The sequence below is a fragment of the Papio anubis genome, chromosome 2, assembly GCF_008728515.1.
Source record: "Papio anubis isolate 15944 chromosome 2, Panubis1.0, whole genome shotgun sequence".
Taxonomy (NCBI): domain Eukaryota; kingdom Metazoa; phylum Chordata; class Mammalia; order Primates; family Cercopithecidae; genus Papio; species Papio anubis.
The window spans coordinates 31909679-31928312 of NC_044977.1; the positions used below are offsets into that span (position 1 = coordinate 31909679).

At 36.0% G+C, this 18634-nt stretch overlaps 1 protein-coding gene across 14 annotated transcripts in view; it reads right to left on the minus strand.

The window, feature by feature from the left end:
- The window catches only part of SLC9C1 (solute carrier family 9 member C1), a 136740-nt gene that overhangs the window by 51480 nt on the left and 66626 nt on the right, over nt 1-18634 (minus strand). For 13 of the 14 annotated variants that reach the window (XM_021934036.2, XM_021934035.2, XM_009199956.3 and 10 more), the window contains 4 exons: nt 15462-15581; nt 12000-12195; nt 2871-3056; nt 901-1050 (listed from right to left, as the gene is read on the minus strand). In XM_021934036.2, coding sequence (XP_021789728.2) covers nt 901-1050; nt 2871-3056; nt 12000-12195; nt 15462-15581 — 652 coding nt within the window. The remainder of the gene's footprint in view (nt 1-900; nt 1051-2870; nt 3057-11999; nt 12196-15461; nt 15582-18634) is intronic. The other variant, XM_021934032.2, reaches the window with a different exon arrangement.

Below are 18634 nucleotides of genomic sequence, written 5' to 3' on the forward strand. Positions count from 1 at the left end.
TCAAGTGCTAAATATCAGTGGTTAGGAAAGGTAATAAAAAACATAAGAAAATAGTTTTAAAGTTGCAGGAGGTGAAGAGAGGAAGATACTACTTTTTGTGTTCTACCACATATTGAATGTTCAATTTCTCAACGACAAACTTTTGGGCACATAAAATATAGCATTGAAATGTTTTAAATCGTCTTGAAAAGTAAAGTAAATATTGAATTCCATGTAGCTGACAAACTCATGGGCACATATCAGTGTTAATCTGTCTCAATCTAGAAAGTAAAAATAATATCTGGAATTTAGGCCTTAGAAGTATCTTTGCTGCTTACTCACTATGGAACTTTGGGCACAATCATTTAACCTCTCTTGGCCTCCTTTTTTCTCATCTGCATAATGACAAAATCAAACTAGGTTTCCCTCTATTTTAATTATTATTTTCTTTACTTCTTTCTATTTGCTGAATCACTTGTTTTTATTTCCTTTACTGTTTAATGTGTAGAAAAGGAGGATAGAGAGAGATTAAAGAAGCTTTTGGGCATTATGAGGAAGCCCTGTTTTCTCCACCCTGCCTTCACTTCTCACCTTCCAGTACTTCCTATTTTACACGCCCATAGCCTGACAGATCTTAGAGCTTGCATTGGGAGAAAGCTAACCACTGCACATGGATTTCGTGATAGCCTCCACAAAGACAGAAAGGTGCTTTATACTAGCCTTGTAACTCACTAATACGGTACAGGTCATTTCAGAAGGAGGCATTTGAGTAATTTACATGTAACCTAGTTTAAGTTTTTAAAGAAATTAATTAGAAAACCAGGAGTCAAAGATATCTGCATATATGAACAGAAAAAAATGATGGATGAGGACAACTGAGGGCTGAGTGAAGTCTTTTCTTAGTGTTTAAGGTTTTCTTACCTGTTTAATCTGTTTAGAACTTGTAATCTGATCAATTATAGTCATTACGTCTGCTTCGCCTTGGACATATCCTTTTAGTATTCCATACCAAAAGGTCTTCTGATGACTCACTCTTTTATCTATTATTTGCAGCACCTTCGGTGCTATGAGCTGAATTAAACAGGACTGCCATTAATATAAATTGCACAAATATCATTTTATGATATGTTGATTAGTTTAATCAAAATAGTTAATAATAAGAAATTATTATTTCTCAAAGATAACTACAATAACCTGCCAAGGTTCTTCGTTGTTTTTTTAGTGGTATCTTTATAACTTCATGACTATAGCTATTTCCCTATAACTAATAATTTGGGAGTACCTATGTGAAATTTATGACTTTATTCTTCACTTATTTTCCTTATAGAGAATTGGATGCTATTTTCAACTGGTTTAAATTCTTGGAAAACAATGCAATTAATCTTCTGTGCTTAGGTCATAAAATGAGTAAATTACTGCCATTTTTGCATGCTAAATCTCCTATAACACCTCCTACTAGATGGTCTGGTCAGGTGAGAAACCATCACAACCATACTGCCTGTTAGACCCCAAAATTAACTTCTCTTCTCCGTGTTTCTTTGCTGAGGGTTGAAGTCTCCAGGTTATAAGCTACCATCGTGCAGTCCCCTAGCTTCTGCAGGGTTCACTGATCCCTTTGTTTTTCTATCTATGTTCCACAACCTCCATACTCTACCCTGCAACTACCTGCCACTAATCCCCAAAGGGTTTACACTCATCTTTCAAGATTCAGCTCAAGTATCACCTAATAAAGGAAGTCTTTTCTCCTTCTGTGCATACTCCTGTTTTGTACTTATCCTACCATATAACATTCCAATATCTAGATTACTTGTGATTTCTCTTCTACAAGAAGCTTTCCAGGGGAAGAGACAATATCTAATTCATCTTCATATTCCAAGGGCCTGTGATTTAACATAAGACCATAGTTCAGAGTTTTTTGAATATATCAACAAACTTTTCTTAGGTGGTTTATGTGTTTCTTCATCTGAACTATTTGTTAGGCTCTGTACACCTTCCTATCAGAAAGAATTAATTTATCAGTGGAATACACTAGACTTGCCTTCCTCAGGTAAATTGCACTCTAGCACTACTTACGGTCCCTTAGAATACTGACAAAGCGGGCCACTGGTTGTGTACTCTTTGATCTAGTTGATTTATGCCTCTCAGTAGCAAAAATGTTTTAAATTATTCCTTACATGTGTAAGAAAGATCTAAATGTAAAGATTCTATTAGTTTTATCTCCATACGAACTATGTTTTATTTAACTGTATTTCTCACAGTGCTTATATATGTATGTATCTTGCTTGTGTATGAATAGTGAAAAAGATAGGAAAGATAGAGTATATCTACATTCATATATATACTTATTTGTGAAGGAGTGAGTTTCATGTTATTGAAATAATCACACAGAAAATAACTACCCATAATATTTGTTATAGAAACATGTTACTAGACAATCAAAGGTTATTTTTGAAACCATATTTCTATAATACTATATGTATTTTTTTCTTGATTTGTACAAATGTAGGCTGTTTTCTTTCTCCCTATAAACAGTTTGCATGGTTGTTTTGTTAACTTCCATCTTTTATTCCCCAAGTTTCTATAAAAATAAACATTACTTGGAGGTTAACTTATACTTACATTAATATAGAATTTCTCATGTGCTGTCTATTTAAAGGAAAAGTTGTGATGAGTATTTCTATACTTTCATATGCTCAACGAATTCCTAATATAATTTGGATGTTTATAATATGAAATGTTAAAACTTAATTTGTCAAAGGGAGCTAAAATTTAAAATATAAACATTAACCCAACAGAAAATGGTAACCATAAAACTAGTAAACTGATTTTACTCTATGTTTTATGAAACAATCAGTAGGAATTGGAAACTGCATGATTGACTGGTTCTTTACCTTGAAAATGCGTAGTATACGAATAAATTGAACAAGTTTTATAAAGACTATTACTTCAGTCACAGCAAAAATATACTTAATGGCTTCTATTTCAGTAAGTATTGCATATAATATGCCAGTTAATGTAATTGCTAACTCGAATAGGTTCCACGTATGTGAAAAAAAGTCCTTCCTCATTGCTGCTATCTGTTGATTTAAAAAGAAATTACATTATCATGTTTGTTTCTGCTTTTACTACACCATTTTCCACAATAATTTAAACATCATGTTAGACTTTTCCCTTATCTACTCCACATGTATGAAATATCCTCAGGAAACCAAAATCAAACAAACAAACAAGTTCATCAAATTTATCCTGTAGTAAAGGAATACTCCTAGGACTATTAATTTAGGATTGGGTTTAAAGGACAGGTATAATGAAAACAAACAGATTTATATAAGGACACTAGTAAAAAGTAGCAACAATGGAAAGGCAAATTCAGACAAAAATATAGTACGCCAGGGTTTTTAAATTTAAAACAAATTGCCCTAAATGCCATAAAAATCCTGGGGGTTGTGTCCATTTTTTATTATTTTATAATTTATATACAAAATGATGATCTTGAGTAGTCAAGAAAAATTAGTTTACGTTTGTTGTGATACATGTGGGCAAAGTTTTTATTAAAGTAGTTCAAGATTTAAAAATGTATTTATTAAAAGATTATGCTCTCTTCACTAAATTTACTTGTGTAATTTCATTCTGGGATAACGCAGAATAAGTTATTTTTAATTTCTCAAAAAAATTCGTAAGAAAATCTAAGTAGAAGTAAATATTTTGTCAGAATTACCTTAGCAATTCCACCAACCCTTTTCTTTATCTCAGTGAATATATTTGCAGAGCTAACATAAGGTTTCATCAACACATAAACATTGAGATAAATACATATTTTCTATGTGTATGTTTTACTCCATAATCATGTATTCCTACCTTAGAGGTAGAATAGCTTATTAGGATGATTCTAAATAGGTCCACTAATTTGACAGTCTTTCAAATCAGATAGTTGCCAGTTGAGAAATTGTTTTTGCCGTTTTTTTAAAAAGCATATTACTTTTGTTTGTTTGTTTGTTTGTTTGTTTCCTATTTTCTCCCTCACACATCTAGAGATCCAGCAAGGACAACTAGAATATTTCTTGATTCAGACAACATTCTTTAAGGATCCCTAAAAAGGGTGACTTTTTAGAAGCAACTCAAAAGAAAATAATAAAATGGAAGCACTTACAAATCTCCTACTGCTAGGCATAAAATCAACTTAGAATACATAGTTCCTTCCCTTTCCTTGTGTTCCCTATATTAATTTGCAGGCATTAGTACCATAACTTAGTCTGAATTCTGGAAACAAAGATTTCATTGCCTTGAATCCACAATTGAAAAAGATTTTCTGGCAATTTTGTCCAGGGCTAGCTGAATGCCAACTGAAGATAGTTAAAGTAGGTTTCTAGTTAAATATGACATTTTTAGTAGAATACAAATATGGAAGGAGTTCATTTTATTAGTTAAAGTGAAATTTAAATTAGTTAAAGTTAATGTGAATATTTTAGATCCAGTATCTGTACCTGCATATTTTATCTCACTTAACTGTTATCTAATGATTAATTGATCTGCTAAATTTATAATACTGGAACAAATAATTTTTAAATTTTACAGAATTGTGACCAATAGTCACAACTGTGGTGTCTATAGTGATTTAATGTAATAACATCTTTCTTGTTAAAAATAATTATTTGAGGGAGTTCATTACAAGAAGACTGAATAAGAACAGCTCTGGTCTACAGCTCCCAGTGTGATTGATGCAGAAGATGAGAGATTTCTGCATTTCCAACTGAGGCACCTGGTTCATCTCACTGGGACTGGTTGGACAGTGGGTGCAGCCCACAGAGGGCAAGCCAAAGCAGGGCAGGGCATTACCTCACCTGGGAAGCGCAAGGGATCAGGGGATTTCCCTTTCCTAGCCAAGGGAAGCCGTGACAGACTGTACCTGGAAAAACGGGACACTCCCACCTAAATACTGTGCTTTTCCAATGGTCTTAGCGAACGGCACACCAAGAGATTATATCCCACGCTTGGCTCGGTGGGTCCCATGCCCAGAGAATCTTGCTCACTGTTAGTGCAGCGGTCTGAGATTGACATGCGAGGCAGCAACATGGTAGGTGGAGGGGAGGGGTCTGCCATTGCTGAGGCTTGAGTAGGTGAACAAAGCAGCCTGGGAAGCTCCAACTGGGTGGAGCCCACTGCAATTCTGCAAGGCCTGCTGACTCTGTTGACTCCACCTCTGGGGGCAGGGCATAGCTGAACAAAAGGCAGCAGAAACTTTTGCAGACTTAAATGTCCCAGTCTGACAGCTCTGAAGAGAGCAGTGGTTCTCCCAGCATGGTGTTTGAGCTCTAAGAATAGACAAACTGCCTCCTCAAGTGGGTCCCTGAACCCCATATAGCCTAACTGGGAGATACCTCCCAGTAAGGGCTGACTGACACCTCATACAAGTGGGTGCCCCTCTGGGATGAAGCTTCCAGAGGAAGGATCAGGCAGCACTATTTGCTGCTCTGCAATATTTGCTGTTCTGCAGCCTCCGCTGGTGATACCCAGGCAAACAGGGTCTGGAGTGGACCTCCAGCAAACTCTAACAGACCTGCAGCTGAGGGACCTGACTGTTAGAAGGAAAACTAACAAACAGAAAGGAATAGTATCAACATCAACAAAAAGGACATCTACACCAAAACCCCATCTGTAGGTCACCAACATCAAAGACCAAAGGTAGATAAAACCACAGAGATGGTGAGAAACCAGAGCCGAAAAGCTGAAAATTCTAAAAACCAGAGCATCTCTTCTTCTCCAAAGGATCGCAGCTCCTTGCCAGCAATGGAACAAAGCTGGATGGAGAATGACTTTCACAAGTTGACAGAAGTAGGCTTCAGCAGGTCAGTAATAACAAACTTCTCCAAGCTAAAGGAGCATGTTTGAACCCATTGCAAGGAAGGTAAAAACCTTGAAAAAAGATTAGATGAATAGCTAACTAGAATAAACACTGTAGAGAAGATCTTAAATGACCTGATGAAGCTGAAAACCATGGCACAAGAACTATGTGACACATGCAAAAGCTCCAGTAGCTGATTTGATCAAGTGGAAAAAAGGGTATCAGTGATTGAAGATCAAATTAATGAAATAAAGCGAGAAAAGAAGCTTAGAGAAAAAAAGAGTAAAAAGAAACAAACAAAGCCTCCAAGAAATATGGGACTATGTGAAAAGACCAAATCTACATTTGATTGGTGTACCTGAAAGTGACAGGGAGAATGGAACCAAGTTGGAAAACAATCTGCAGGATATTATACAGGAGAACTTCCCCAACCTAGCGAGGCAGGCCAACATTCAAATTCAGGAAATACAGAGAACATCACAAAGATACTCCTCGAGAAAAGCAACCCCAAGACACGTAATTGTCAGATTCACCAAGGTTGAAATGAAGGAAAAAATGTAAAGGGCAGCTAGAGAGAAAGGTCGGGTTACCCACAAAGGGAAGCCCATCAGAATAACAGCGGATCTCTCAGCAGAAACTCTACAAGCCAGAAGAGGGTGGGGACCAATATTCAACATTCTTAAAGAAAAGAATTTTAAACCCAGAATTTCATATCCAGCCAAACTAAGCTTCATAAGTGAAGGAGAAATAAAATCCTTTACAGACAAGCAAAATGCTGAGAGATTTTGTCACCACCAGGCCTGCCTTACAAGAGCTCCTGAAGGAAGCACTAAACATGGAAAAGAACAACTGGTACCAGCTACTGCAAAAACAAGCCAAATTGTAAAGACCATCGATGCTAGGAAGAAACTGCATCAACTAATGGGCAAAATAACCAGCTAACATCATAATGACAGGATCAAATTCACACATAACAATATTAACCTTAAAGGTAAATGGACTAAATGATCCAATTAAAAGACAGAGACAGGCAAATTGGATAAAGAGTCAAAACTCATCAGTGTACTGTATTCAGGAGACCCATCTCATGTGCAGAGACACACATAGGCTCAAAATACAGCAATGGAGGAAGATTTACCAAACAAATGGAAAGCAAAAAAAAAAAAAAAGTCAGGAGTTGCAATTCTAGTCTCTGATAAAACAGACTTTAAACCAAGAAAGATCAGAAGAGACAAAGAGGGCCATTACATAATGGTAAAGTGATCAATTCAACAAGAAGAGTTAACTATCCTAAATATATATGCACCCAATACAGGAGCACCCAGATTCATAAAGCAAGTCCTTAGAGACCTACAAAGAGATTTAGACTCCCACTCAATAATAATGGGAGACTTTAACACCCCACTGTCAATATTAGACAGATCAATGAGACAGAATATTAATAAGGATATACAGGACTTGAACTCAGCTCTGCACCAAGCAGACCTAATAAACATCTACAGAACTCCCCACCCCAAATCAACAGAATATACATTCTTCTCAGCACCACATCACACTTATTCCAAAATCGACCACATAGTTGGAAGTAAAGCACTCCTCAGCAAATGTAAAAGAACAGAAATCACAGCAAACTGTCTCTCAGACCACAGTGCAATCAAATTAGAACTCAGGATTAAGAAACTCACTCAGAAACGCACAACTACATGGAAACTGAACAACCTGCTCCTGAATGACTACTGGGTAAATAAGGAAATGAAGGCAGAAATAAAGATGTTCTTTGAAACTAATGAGAAAAAGATACAACGTACCAGAATCTCTGGGACACATTTATAGCAGTGTGTAGAGGGAAATTTTTAGTACTAAATGATCACAAGAGAAGGCAGGAAAGATCTAAAATCAACAGCCTAACATCACAATTAAAAGAACCAGAGAAGCAAGAGTAAACACATTCAAAAGTTAGCAGAAGGCAAGAAATAACTAAGATCAGAGCGGAACTGAAGGAGATAGAGAACAAAAAACCGTTCAGAAAAAATCAATGAATCCAGGAGCTGGTTTTTTGAAAAGATCAACAAAATTGATAGACTACTAACAAGACTAATAAATAAAAGAGAGAAGAATCAAACAGACGCAATAAAAAATGATAAAGGGGATATCACCACCGATCCCACAGAAATACAAACTACCATCAGAGAATACTATAAACATCTCTATGCAAGTAAACTAGAAAATCTAGAAGAAATGAATAAATTCCCGGACACATACACCCTCCCAAGACTAAACTAGGAAGAAGCTGAATCTCTGAATAGAGCAATAACAGGCTCTGAAATTTAGGCAATAATCAATAGCCTACCAACCAAAGAAAGTCCAGGACAAGAGGGATTCACAGTCGAATTCTGCCAGAGGTACAAAGAGAAGCTGGTACCATTCCTTCTGAAACTATTCCAATCGACAGAAAAAGAGGGAATCCTCCCTAACTCATTTTATGAGGCCAGCATCATACTGACAACAAAGCCTGGTAGAGACACCACAAAAAAGGAGAATTTTAGACTAATATCCCTTATCAATATCGATGCAAAAATCCTCAATAAAATACTGGCAAACCAAATCCAGCAGCACATCAAAAAGCTTATACATGATCAAGTCAGCTTCATCCCTGGATGCAAGACTGGTTCAACATATGCAAATCAGCAAACATAATCCATCACATAAACAGAACCAATGACAAAAACTGCATGATTATATCAGTAGATGCAGAAAAGGCCTTTGACAAAATTCAACAGCCCTTCATGCTAAAAACTCTCAATAAACTAGTTATTGATGGAATGTACCTCAAAATAATAAGAGCTACTTATAACAAACCCACAGCCAATATCATACTGAATGGACGAAAACTGGAAATATTTCCTTTGAAAACTGGCACAAGACAGGGATGCCCTCTCTCAGCACTCCTATTCAACATAGTGTGGGAAGTTCTGGCCAAGGCAATCAGGCAGAGAAAGAAATAAAGGGCATTCAATTAGGAAAAGAGGAACTCAAATTGTCCCCTTTTGCAGATAACATGATTGTATATTTAGAAAACCCCATCATCTCAGCCCAAAATCTCCTTAAGCTAATAAGCAACTTCAGCAAAGTCTCAGGATACAAAATCAATGTGCAAAAATCACAAGCATTCCTATACACCAAGAACAGACAAACAGAGAGCCAAATCATGAGTGAACTCGCATTCACAATTGCTACAAAGAGAATAAAATACCTGGGAATCCAACTTACAAGGGATGTGAAGGACCTCTTCAAGGAGAACTACAAACCACTGCTCAACGAGATAAAGGAGGACACAAACAAATGGAAGAACACTCCATGCTCATGGATAGGAAGAATCAATATCATGAAAATGGCCATACTGCCTAAGGTAATTTATTGATTCAATGCCATCTGCATCAAGCTACCAATGACTTTCTTCACAGAATTGGAAAAAACTACTTTAAAGTTCATATGGAACCAAAAAAGCACCTGCGTTGCCAGCACAATCCTAAGCAAAAAGAACAGAGCTGGAGGCATCATGCTACCTGACTTCAAAGTATACTACAAGGCTACAGTAACCAAAACAGCATGGTACTCATACCAAAACAGAGAGATAGACCAATGGAACAGAACAGAGGCCTCAGAAATAACACTACACATCTACAACCAACCATCTGATCTTTGACAAACCTAACAAAAATAAGAAACAGAGAAAGGATTCCCTATTTAATAAGTGGTGCTGGGGAAACTGGCTAGCCATATGCAGAAAGCTGAAACTGGATCCCTTCCTTCCACCTTATGCAAAAATTAATTCCAGATGGATTAAAGACTTAAATGTTAGACCTAAAACCATAAAAACTCTAGAAGAAAACCTAGGCAATATCCTTCGGGACGTAAGCATGGACAAGGACTTCATGACTAAAACACAAAAGCAATGGCAACAAAAGCCAAAGTAGACAAAAGGGATGTAATTAAACTAAAGAGCTTCTGCATGGCAAAAGAAACTACCATCAGAGTGAACAGGCAACCTAGAGAATGGGAGAAAATGTTTGCAATCTACCCATCTGACAAAGGGCTAATCTCCAGAATCTACAAAGAACTTAAACAGATTTAAAAAAAAAAAGACAACCCCATCAAAAAGTGGATATGAACAGATACTTCTCAAAAGGATATGAACAGACACTTCTCAGAAGAAGACATTTGTGCAGCCAATGGACACATGAAAAAATGCTCTTCATCACTGGTCATCAGAGAAATGCAAATCAAAACCACAATGAGATACCATCTCACACCAGTTAGAATGGCAATCATTAAAAAGGAAACAACAGATGCTGTAGAGGATGTGGAGAAATAGGAACACTTTTACACTGTTGGTGGGAGTGTAAACTAGTTCAACCATTGTGGAAGACAGTGCAATTCCTCAAGGATCTAGAACTAGAAATACCATTTGACCCAGCAATCCCATTACTGGGTATATACCCAAAGGATTATAAATCATGCTACTATAAAGGCACATGCACACATATGTTTACTGTGGCACTATTCACAATAGCAAAGACTTGGAACCAACTCAAATGTCCATGAATGATAGACTGGATTAAGAAAATGTGGCACATAGATACCATGGAATACTCTGCAGCCATAAAAAAGGATGAGTTCATGTCCTTTGCAGGGACTTGGATGAAACTGGAAACCATCATTCTCAGCAAAGTATCACAAGGACAGAAAACCAAACACTGCATGTTCTCACTCATAGGTGGGAATTGAACAATGAGAACACCTGGACACAGGGTGGGGAACATCACACACCAGGGCCTATTGTGGGGTGGGGGAATGGGGGAGGGATAGCATTAGGAGAAATACCTAATGCAAATGACAAGTTAATGGATGCAGCAAACCAACATGGCACATGTGTACATATGTAACAAACCTGCACGTTGTGCACATGTACCCTAGAACTTAAAGTATAATAATAATGAGAAGAAGAATTTGAATTTAGACATGTTAAAATATATATTTATACTAGTAAATGATCATACTAATTTGAAATCAAATAGCTAAAATACTGAAGCATCTATTCCAAGGGAAAAAATAGTCAAAATTCCTACTATCTTGTGATACTTCATACAGTCAGTCCTTCTGTATATTTCAAAAAATGATTTCTTGAAACCTACTATAGCTAAGAAAGTGGCAGGTTTCAAAGATGATTGTAGATTTCAGCTTGGGAAATTGGGTCTTCATTGAAATTCTGAAGGGAGAGTAGGATTAGAGAAGACACATTTCTTCTCAGTATGCTGCTTGTAATGTTTGCACAGTACTTTGTCCAAAGGATCTAGTCAGCAGTTACCTATATAATCTAAGGCTCTGGATAAAATTTGAGCTATAGACATGAATTTGGGAGTCATTAGACTATGAATGACAGTTGATGTCACGAAAGTAGATGAGACAGCATGGCCTGCCCTTTATTATTTAATTCACATCTATGTCTCTTCCTTCATTTTCCATATCTTGAAAACACATTTAACATCTCTCCAATCTCCACTCTGACCAACTCATTCCTGAGCTTCAGTCATTGGGAGTGGTATTCCTCACACGTGTCATAGTGTTGCTTCTATGTTTTCCCTTGTTCTTGTTTATTATGCAATGTATTCATACTTATTCTCTTTTCTGACACCTATACATTATTCAAAATTCAACTGAAGTGTCACTTTCCCTTGAATACCTTCCTTCTCTGACCCTACTATTCCGCATAAGAAGCTCCTTCTGTCTGTTCCCATGGTACTCTGTGTATTACTCTATCATACTAGATAGATATAAAAATATCTATCCAGTGTAAAAATAATAAAACGAACATTCAAGTACTCACCACACTGCTAAGACTGAGAACATTGCCAATACCTTTTAAACTCACTTTGCGTCCCTTTGACACACACCATTTTAAAATTTATTTCAGAAATATAAAATCAGTGCTTCAAGTATGTATATTATCTATTGAGTTACTATAAAAATCACTTTCAAAAATTAAAGTTTGGAGATGTGAGGAAGAAATTCAGACACTCCTTCAGAAAATTGTCTGTTGCTGGTGTTGAAAAACAAGGCTAGGAAATCTCCCTGTCAGACATATCACACTTCCATACACACATAAATTTTAGATTACCTTAAGTAGTGCCTCTAGAACATAAAGTGTGAGAAAACAGTAGTTAGTGTGTTTTAATTCTCTGCGGTAGATTACATTTAACCGGGATATCCAAGAGATTACAAAAGGAAATATATTCATTAATATCACAAGGTATCCAACATGTTCAAATTCCTCAGTAAATACTATTGTATGGCATAAATGAAAAAAGAAGTATCTGTAAAATAAAAAGACAGTTTTATCTGATAAAAGGTTTACATTAAATGATTTTCATATACACTCATTCCTGTTCTGCTTATCAACAGCCACAGAGCCCTCCTTAATTCTTTTTTTTTTTTTTTTTTTTGTTTGAGACGGAGTCTTGCTCTGTCACCCAGGCTGGAGTGCAGTGGCCAGATCTCAGCTCACTGCAAGCTCCGCCTCCCGGGTTTACGCCATTCTCCTGCCTCAGCCTCCCGAGTAGCTGGGACTACAGGCACCTGCCACCTCGCCCGGCTAGTTTTTGTATTTTTTTTAATGGAGACGGGGTTTCACCATGTTAGCCAGGATGGTCTCGATCTCCTGACCTCGTGATCCACCCGTCTCGGCCTCCCAAAGTGCTGGGATTACAGGCTTCAGCCACCGCGCCCAGCCAGCCCTCCTTAATTCTGAAAGCAGCCACCACTAGCTAACACGTTCTGGCATCCTGCTTCAGAAATTTTCCTTTTAATTTCTTCCACTGATCCTCCTCTGTCTTGAGTCTGGTTTCTCCTTTTTCTTTCTCTCCCTCCGTAAATCTCATTCACTTTTTCTTTTTACTTTTAATAGAAATATTTTTGGTGTAACACAGGAAAAATTCAAACTGGAATTTTTTTTTTAAATAAAGAGAATACTTTCTAACTTTTGATAATTTCTATTTTCAGAGATGAATACTATTATTTTGAATATTGTTCCAACTTTTTATGTTTATAAAATGATTATCTATAAACATAAAAGAAGTTATATGACACATATTTTTCTGTAACCTGCATTTTTCCCTCTTCAAAATGTATCATGAGCATCTTCTCTTGTCAAGGTGTAAAACTGGGATCAAAGCCTAGGATGGATGGTGGTGGAATATATGGATCCAGATTTTATCACAAAATTTAAATTAATGTATATGCTTTGAAAAATAGCTTCCATACTCAATATGATGGAGAGTAGAAATGTACAAAAAAGATTTACTTTTAATATTTTAATTATATTTTAATTGTTCAAGTAGTATAATAATACACTATTGTTGTTAAAAATTTGCATGATAATGATTAATTAACTGCTGATTGAAGACTGGGTAAGTACCAGATCATTTTCTCATTCTCAAAGGTACATCTATGCAGAAGCTTTTACAATTTTGGATCCCCTTTGAAAAAAAGATGATGAAATTATGAGTGCAGTAATATATAATCTGTGCTCACATTGCCAGGGCCCTCCAAGGCCTCTGGCAGTTCCTCTGTGATGGGAGCTACAGAGTTCAAGCCTTGTTAACTTTGTGGTAACCCCTCTGCCTTTCTCTGTCCTCACTCCAGGCTGCTTTTCTTGATCTCTCCCAGCAGCAAAACCATGTTTGGCAAAGCATGGCACTGGAGGTTACCTTTGCTTAAGTTTATGGTTAAATTTGCAGTCACTGATCTCATTCATTTTGTCCCTAGCTATATTTCTTTCCTTTGAATCTAAGAAAAAAAAAAAGGAATTCAAATTGAAAAGGAAGAAGTAAAATCTCTATTTGTGGATGACATAATCCTATACACTGAAAATCCTAGAGAATCTGCAAAAATCAACTAGAGCTAATAAACAAAATAGCAAAGTTTCAGGAAACAAAATTGATATATAAAAATCAGTTGTATTTCCATACACTAGAAAGGACTGATCTGAAATGAAATTATGAAAACAATTCTATTTAAAATAGCACCAAAAGAACAAAATAGTTAGGATTAATGTTAACCTAAAACTTGCATGCTTAAAACAACAAAACATTACCAAAATAAGTTAAAGATTTAAATAAACGGTAAGACATCCCATGTTCATGGTTTAGATTAATATTGGCTTAATATTGATAATATGACAACACTACCCAAAGCAATCTACAGATTAAATTAAATCCTATAAAAATCTCGACCTTTTTCTTTATTTTGCAGAAACAAGCAAGACAATCTAAAATTTATATGGAATTGTAAGGGACCTTGACTAGTTACAACAATCTTGAAAAAGAAAAGTTGAAGGACTTATATTTCCTGATAACAAAATTATATACCAGCTGTGGAAAACAATTTGGTGATTACTCAAGAAACTAAATATGGAATTACCACACGGTCCTGCAATTTTACCCCTGGGATACGCCTAAAAGAATAGAAAGCAGGTATTCAAATAAAAACTTGCACATGAATGTTCAAGGCAGCACTATTCATAATAGCCAAAAGGCAGAAACAACTCAAATGTCCATCAACTGATGAATGAGTAAATAAAATGTGGTATATTTACCATGGAACATTATTCAGCCTTCAATAGGAATCACATATTTGATACATGCTAGAAAGAGGATGACCCTTACACTACTAACACATTCTGTTATGTGGATGAAAACATTATGCTAAGTGAAAGAAGTCAGAAACACAAGGCTACATAGTGATGATTTCATTTATATGAAACATTTGAAATAAATGCATTCACAGGGACAGAAAACAGACTGGTACTTTCCAGGAGAAGGGTGGAAAGGGGAAATGGGAAATGACTGCTTAATGAATACGCAGTTTATTTTTGGACTAATAAATAACACTACATTGTACACTTTAGAATGGTTAATGGTTAACTTATGTATGTGAAATTTACCTCAATTAAAAAGAGAATACTATTCCTGTCTTTTTTATTCTTCAAGTAACTTTATAAATGTACATAAGAAATTTAGGGTGGTGACTGACCGTCACATTTCTAATAAACATTCTGTAGCTCTTTATGCCCTAGGATACTCATCAGTCTCCTCTGAGGTGGCTACCACCCACTTTAAGGCTTTAAATCAACTGTAAAGACAGGGAAAAAAACCCTTTATTTTTTTTTAAATAAAAAATTAAAAGGATGTAGCTAAGGTTTACAGTGGATGCTGGCCAGATCATTTTTCTCTTAGATTATGCCATAATCTCCTACGATTTTTTATGAAAACTCTAACAACTTATGGTGGTACCAAAACTTGTGGTGAGTTTCAAGGCTGATTTAGTAACAGGTATAAAAAGTGAATTTGTTCATACAAATTATTTTTGTTTTCTTACTTTAGGTATGTTTGTGAGCATTTTCTATGACTGTAAATAAGGCCATTTTTCAAATAATAAAATATGCAAACTTTTTAAAAAGAAATTTCATTGTAAAATTACTCAAAATATTTTGCAAAATATTCAGGATACAATTTTAAAAGAAATAAACAGGGAATTTCAAGTGAATATAATAGCATTTCTTATAAGGTTGAAAAGCTCTTACTTTGAGGGGCCCACTTTTTCCTTTCTGGTATTATACACCCAATTGAGCAGTAGTTTTCTAGTAAAGGTAATTGTTTTTTGGCTTTCGGAATAATTCTTTATGGTCTCAAGACGCATACATCTAAAAAAAGAAAGAAATCTTCAAACATGCTTTAAACATTTTGAAATACGTTTAAAATTGTACTGTCAGAAAGCAGGAAGACTATTTTGTGCCATGATGGCTGGATTCAGACATTTTCATGGGCATAGTTCATGAAGTTAGATTGTAAGGCTCACTTGTTAAACAGAGAGTATTAAAAATTGGAGATATATGGTTGAAAATAATGGGGATTTCAAGGTTCAGGGAGAGAAAACATACTATGTTTCAAATATTTGGGATTCAGACACCTGGGTTTTCATGTTAGATTCCCCATTGTCTGGTATGGCAATGTACACATTACCTCATTTACTTCTTGCTAATCTGCAAAGTAAGGATAAAAATACCAGTGTTAGGCTGGGATAATTAAATGGGAAAGCATGTATAAGGCATCCAACTCATATCACACATCTTCCCATCTCTTTGTCTTCACCTTCAAAGCAGGTAGTAAGGTTTAGAATGACTAAAAATGAGTTTAAATGGTAACTTAGAGAAGTCACTGGTCATAAGAGCTCAGTGTAATTTTGGTAGCCCTTGTCCCAAGTTTTCTGTAGCTTTCCGCTGATTTTTTTTTTTTTAACTGAGACAGCTCAGATCCATGTATATGATTGTGTCTTGTTTAGCCAATCTCCTTGGCTTTTCAAGGAATTTACCTTCTGCTGACCAGATACTTTCATTATCATGATCAGAAGGAGAGTAAGGCTCTGCCCTTGGGTCTGAGGCCCTACCTTATAATGTGGCTTAATGGAAGGGCATTGGAAACCTAAGTTCAAAGGTAAACTTTGCCCTTTCCATGAATTATAATGTTCTTACATTAAAACTTGTGTATCTATCTATCTATCTATCTATCTATCTATCTATCTATCTTACTACAGGGATACTAACGTAATCGAAAAGAATGAAGTCATTCAATTATCTGTAATTCAATATAATATGTGGTAAATAAATGGAAAATGTTGAATGTGTATATGACTTGCTTCATTTATAATTGAAAAAATATTTATTCAACATCTGCTATGGTTATTAAATGCTAAAGATAAACCACAAAGAAATACTGGTCTGCCCTCAAGGCTCCAGCAGACTAGTGGGATGAAACATGTAAATACCAATTGCAGTAAAATGTGGTAAGTGTTGCCACAGAGATAATAAACGAGAGGGCCCCCTGGACCCACAAAAATAAGCATTTAATATAGTCTTATTGTGATATCTATGTGTGACACTTTACAGCACAAATTACTAAGTAATTCAGGCTCTTGAATTCCTATCAACGTGTTCACTATTTAGTCCTGATTTAGGGGAACAGTATGATCTATTTAACTAGACAGCGAGGCAGCTTGGCTTTGAATCCCAACTCCATAATTTATGAGTCAAATGACCTTGCATAAATTATTTAATTTCTCTTTGCTTTTCTTTCCTAATCTGCATCGTGAATATAATAACAGCATTTATCTCATAAGATTCTTCTGAGGTAAAATAGGTTAATACGTGTAAAGTGTTTTAAACTGTACCCGGTATGGCACTCAATAAAAATAAACTATGTGCTCAAAGTATTATTTTTTAGGCAATTATACAAGCACTTAGCATAGGTCCTGGTGCTCCTGTTTAAACCCTCCACTCTTTCTTTTCTTAGACTTGTTTTTCTTGCTACGGGTCACCCTGACACATGAGGCACTGATAGGAATAATTAGGAAATGGTAAAATCAACTCCAAGGCAGCTCAGCAAAAAAGCAAGAACTGAATATAAGCATAATCAATAGAAAGTTCTCTAGGGGCTGGAATACCATTTTGCTAATATTAATATTGCCTACAGTGACTGGCATATATTGATAATATATAGCTTTGCACATATTGGTATTTAATGTATATCTCTTACATGTATGCATAAAAAATGTAATACATTCCAAAGTTTGCCTTCATAGTCATATGTTGCTTCTGCCTTTGTGGAACATTTAAAGAGAAAAAAATCGAGGCAGTGGGCTGAATTGCTCTATGTTGTTTTATTTTTATTTTTATTTTTGAGACAGAGCCTTGCTCTCTCGCCCAGGCTGGTATGCAGTGGCGCAATCTCAGTTCACTGCAACCTCTGCCTTCCGGGTTCAAGCAATTCTCCTGTCTCAGCCTCTTGAATAGCTGGGACTACAGGCGCATGCCACCATGCCTGGCTAATTTTTTTTTGTATTTTTAGTAGAGATGGGGTTTCACCATATTGGTCAGGCTAGTCTCGAACTCCTGACCTCAGGCGATCCACCCACCTTGACCTCCCAAAGTGCTGGGATTACAAACATGAGCCACCATGCCCAGCCTGTTGTTTTATTTTTATATTAACATCTCCTGGAAAATGTATTAATGATGCTTTTTATTGTGTCATTTATTAAAAACTTCCACTGTACAATGTGCACCTTTCTTCTTTAAAATATGCATGATATTGTTTTGAATTGATCACATTTGCCCAGCCCTCTCTTTCAACTCCCGCAACTTTACTAGGTCACCTAAAGCATTAGAAGGACCTGGATCAAAAGGACAAATGGAGACCCTGGTACCACAGATGAAAATATTCAAGCATTATAAATCAAGGAAACAAAATTTTAAATAAGATATATTTCATCTTCCTATCATGACACATACAATGTCATAATGATTTGTATGACTAGGTTTAAAATGAAAACTCTTAGTTACTTTGAAAGTCTGTACTTGAAATGAAATGCAAATATGCCTTAATTTCTGGCTGCTTCTTTTCTAACATCTAACTTTATCCTTCAGTGTACCACAATGTTATAAGTGTGACTTAACACAAGGTTGGCACATCCTTCTGGTTTAGGGATATGCACACCAAAGACCTGATTTGCTCATGGGATGATGGACCAGGAGTAGAGGCCCAAATAGACTCTGAAAATAAGCTTAGGATAATTTAAGCAGGGAATTTTGGTGTCTTCAGGACTGTTGTCTAGAACAAGAAGGTATGTCTGGGTGGATATTGTTACAATTGCATTGTAGTTTAACCCCTCTCTTTGCCCAATCATAGATCTAGCATTCCTCCA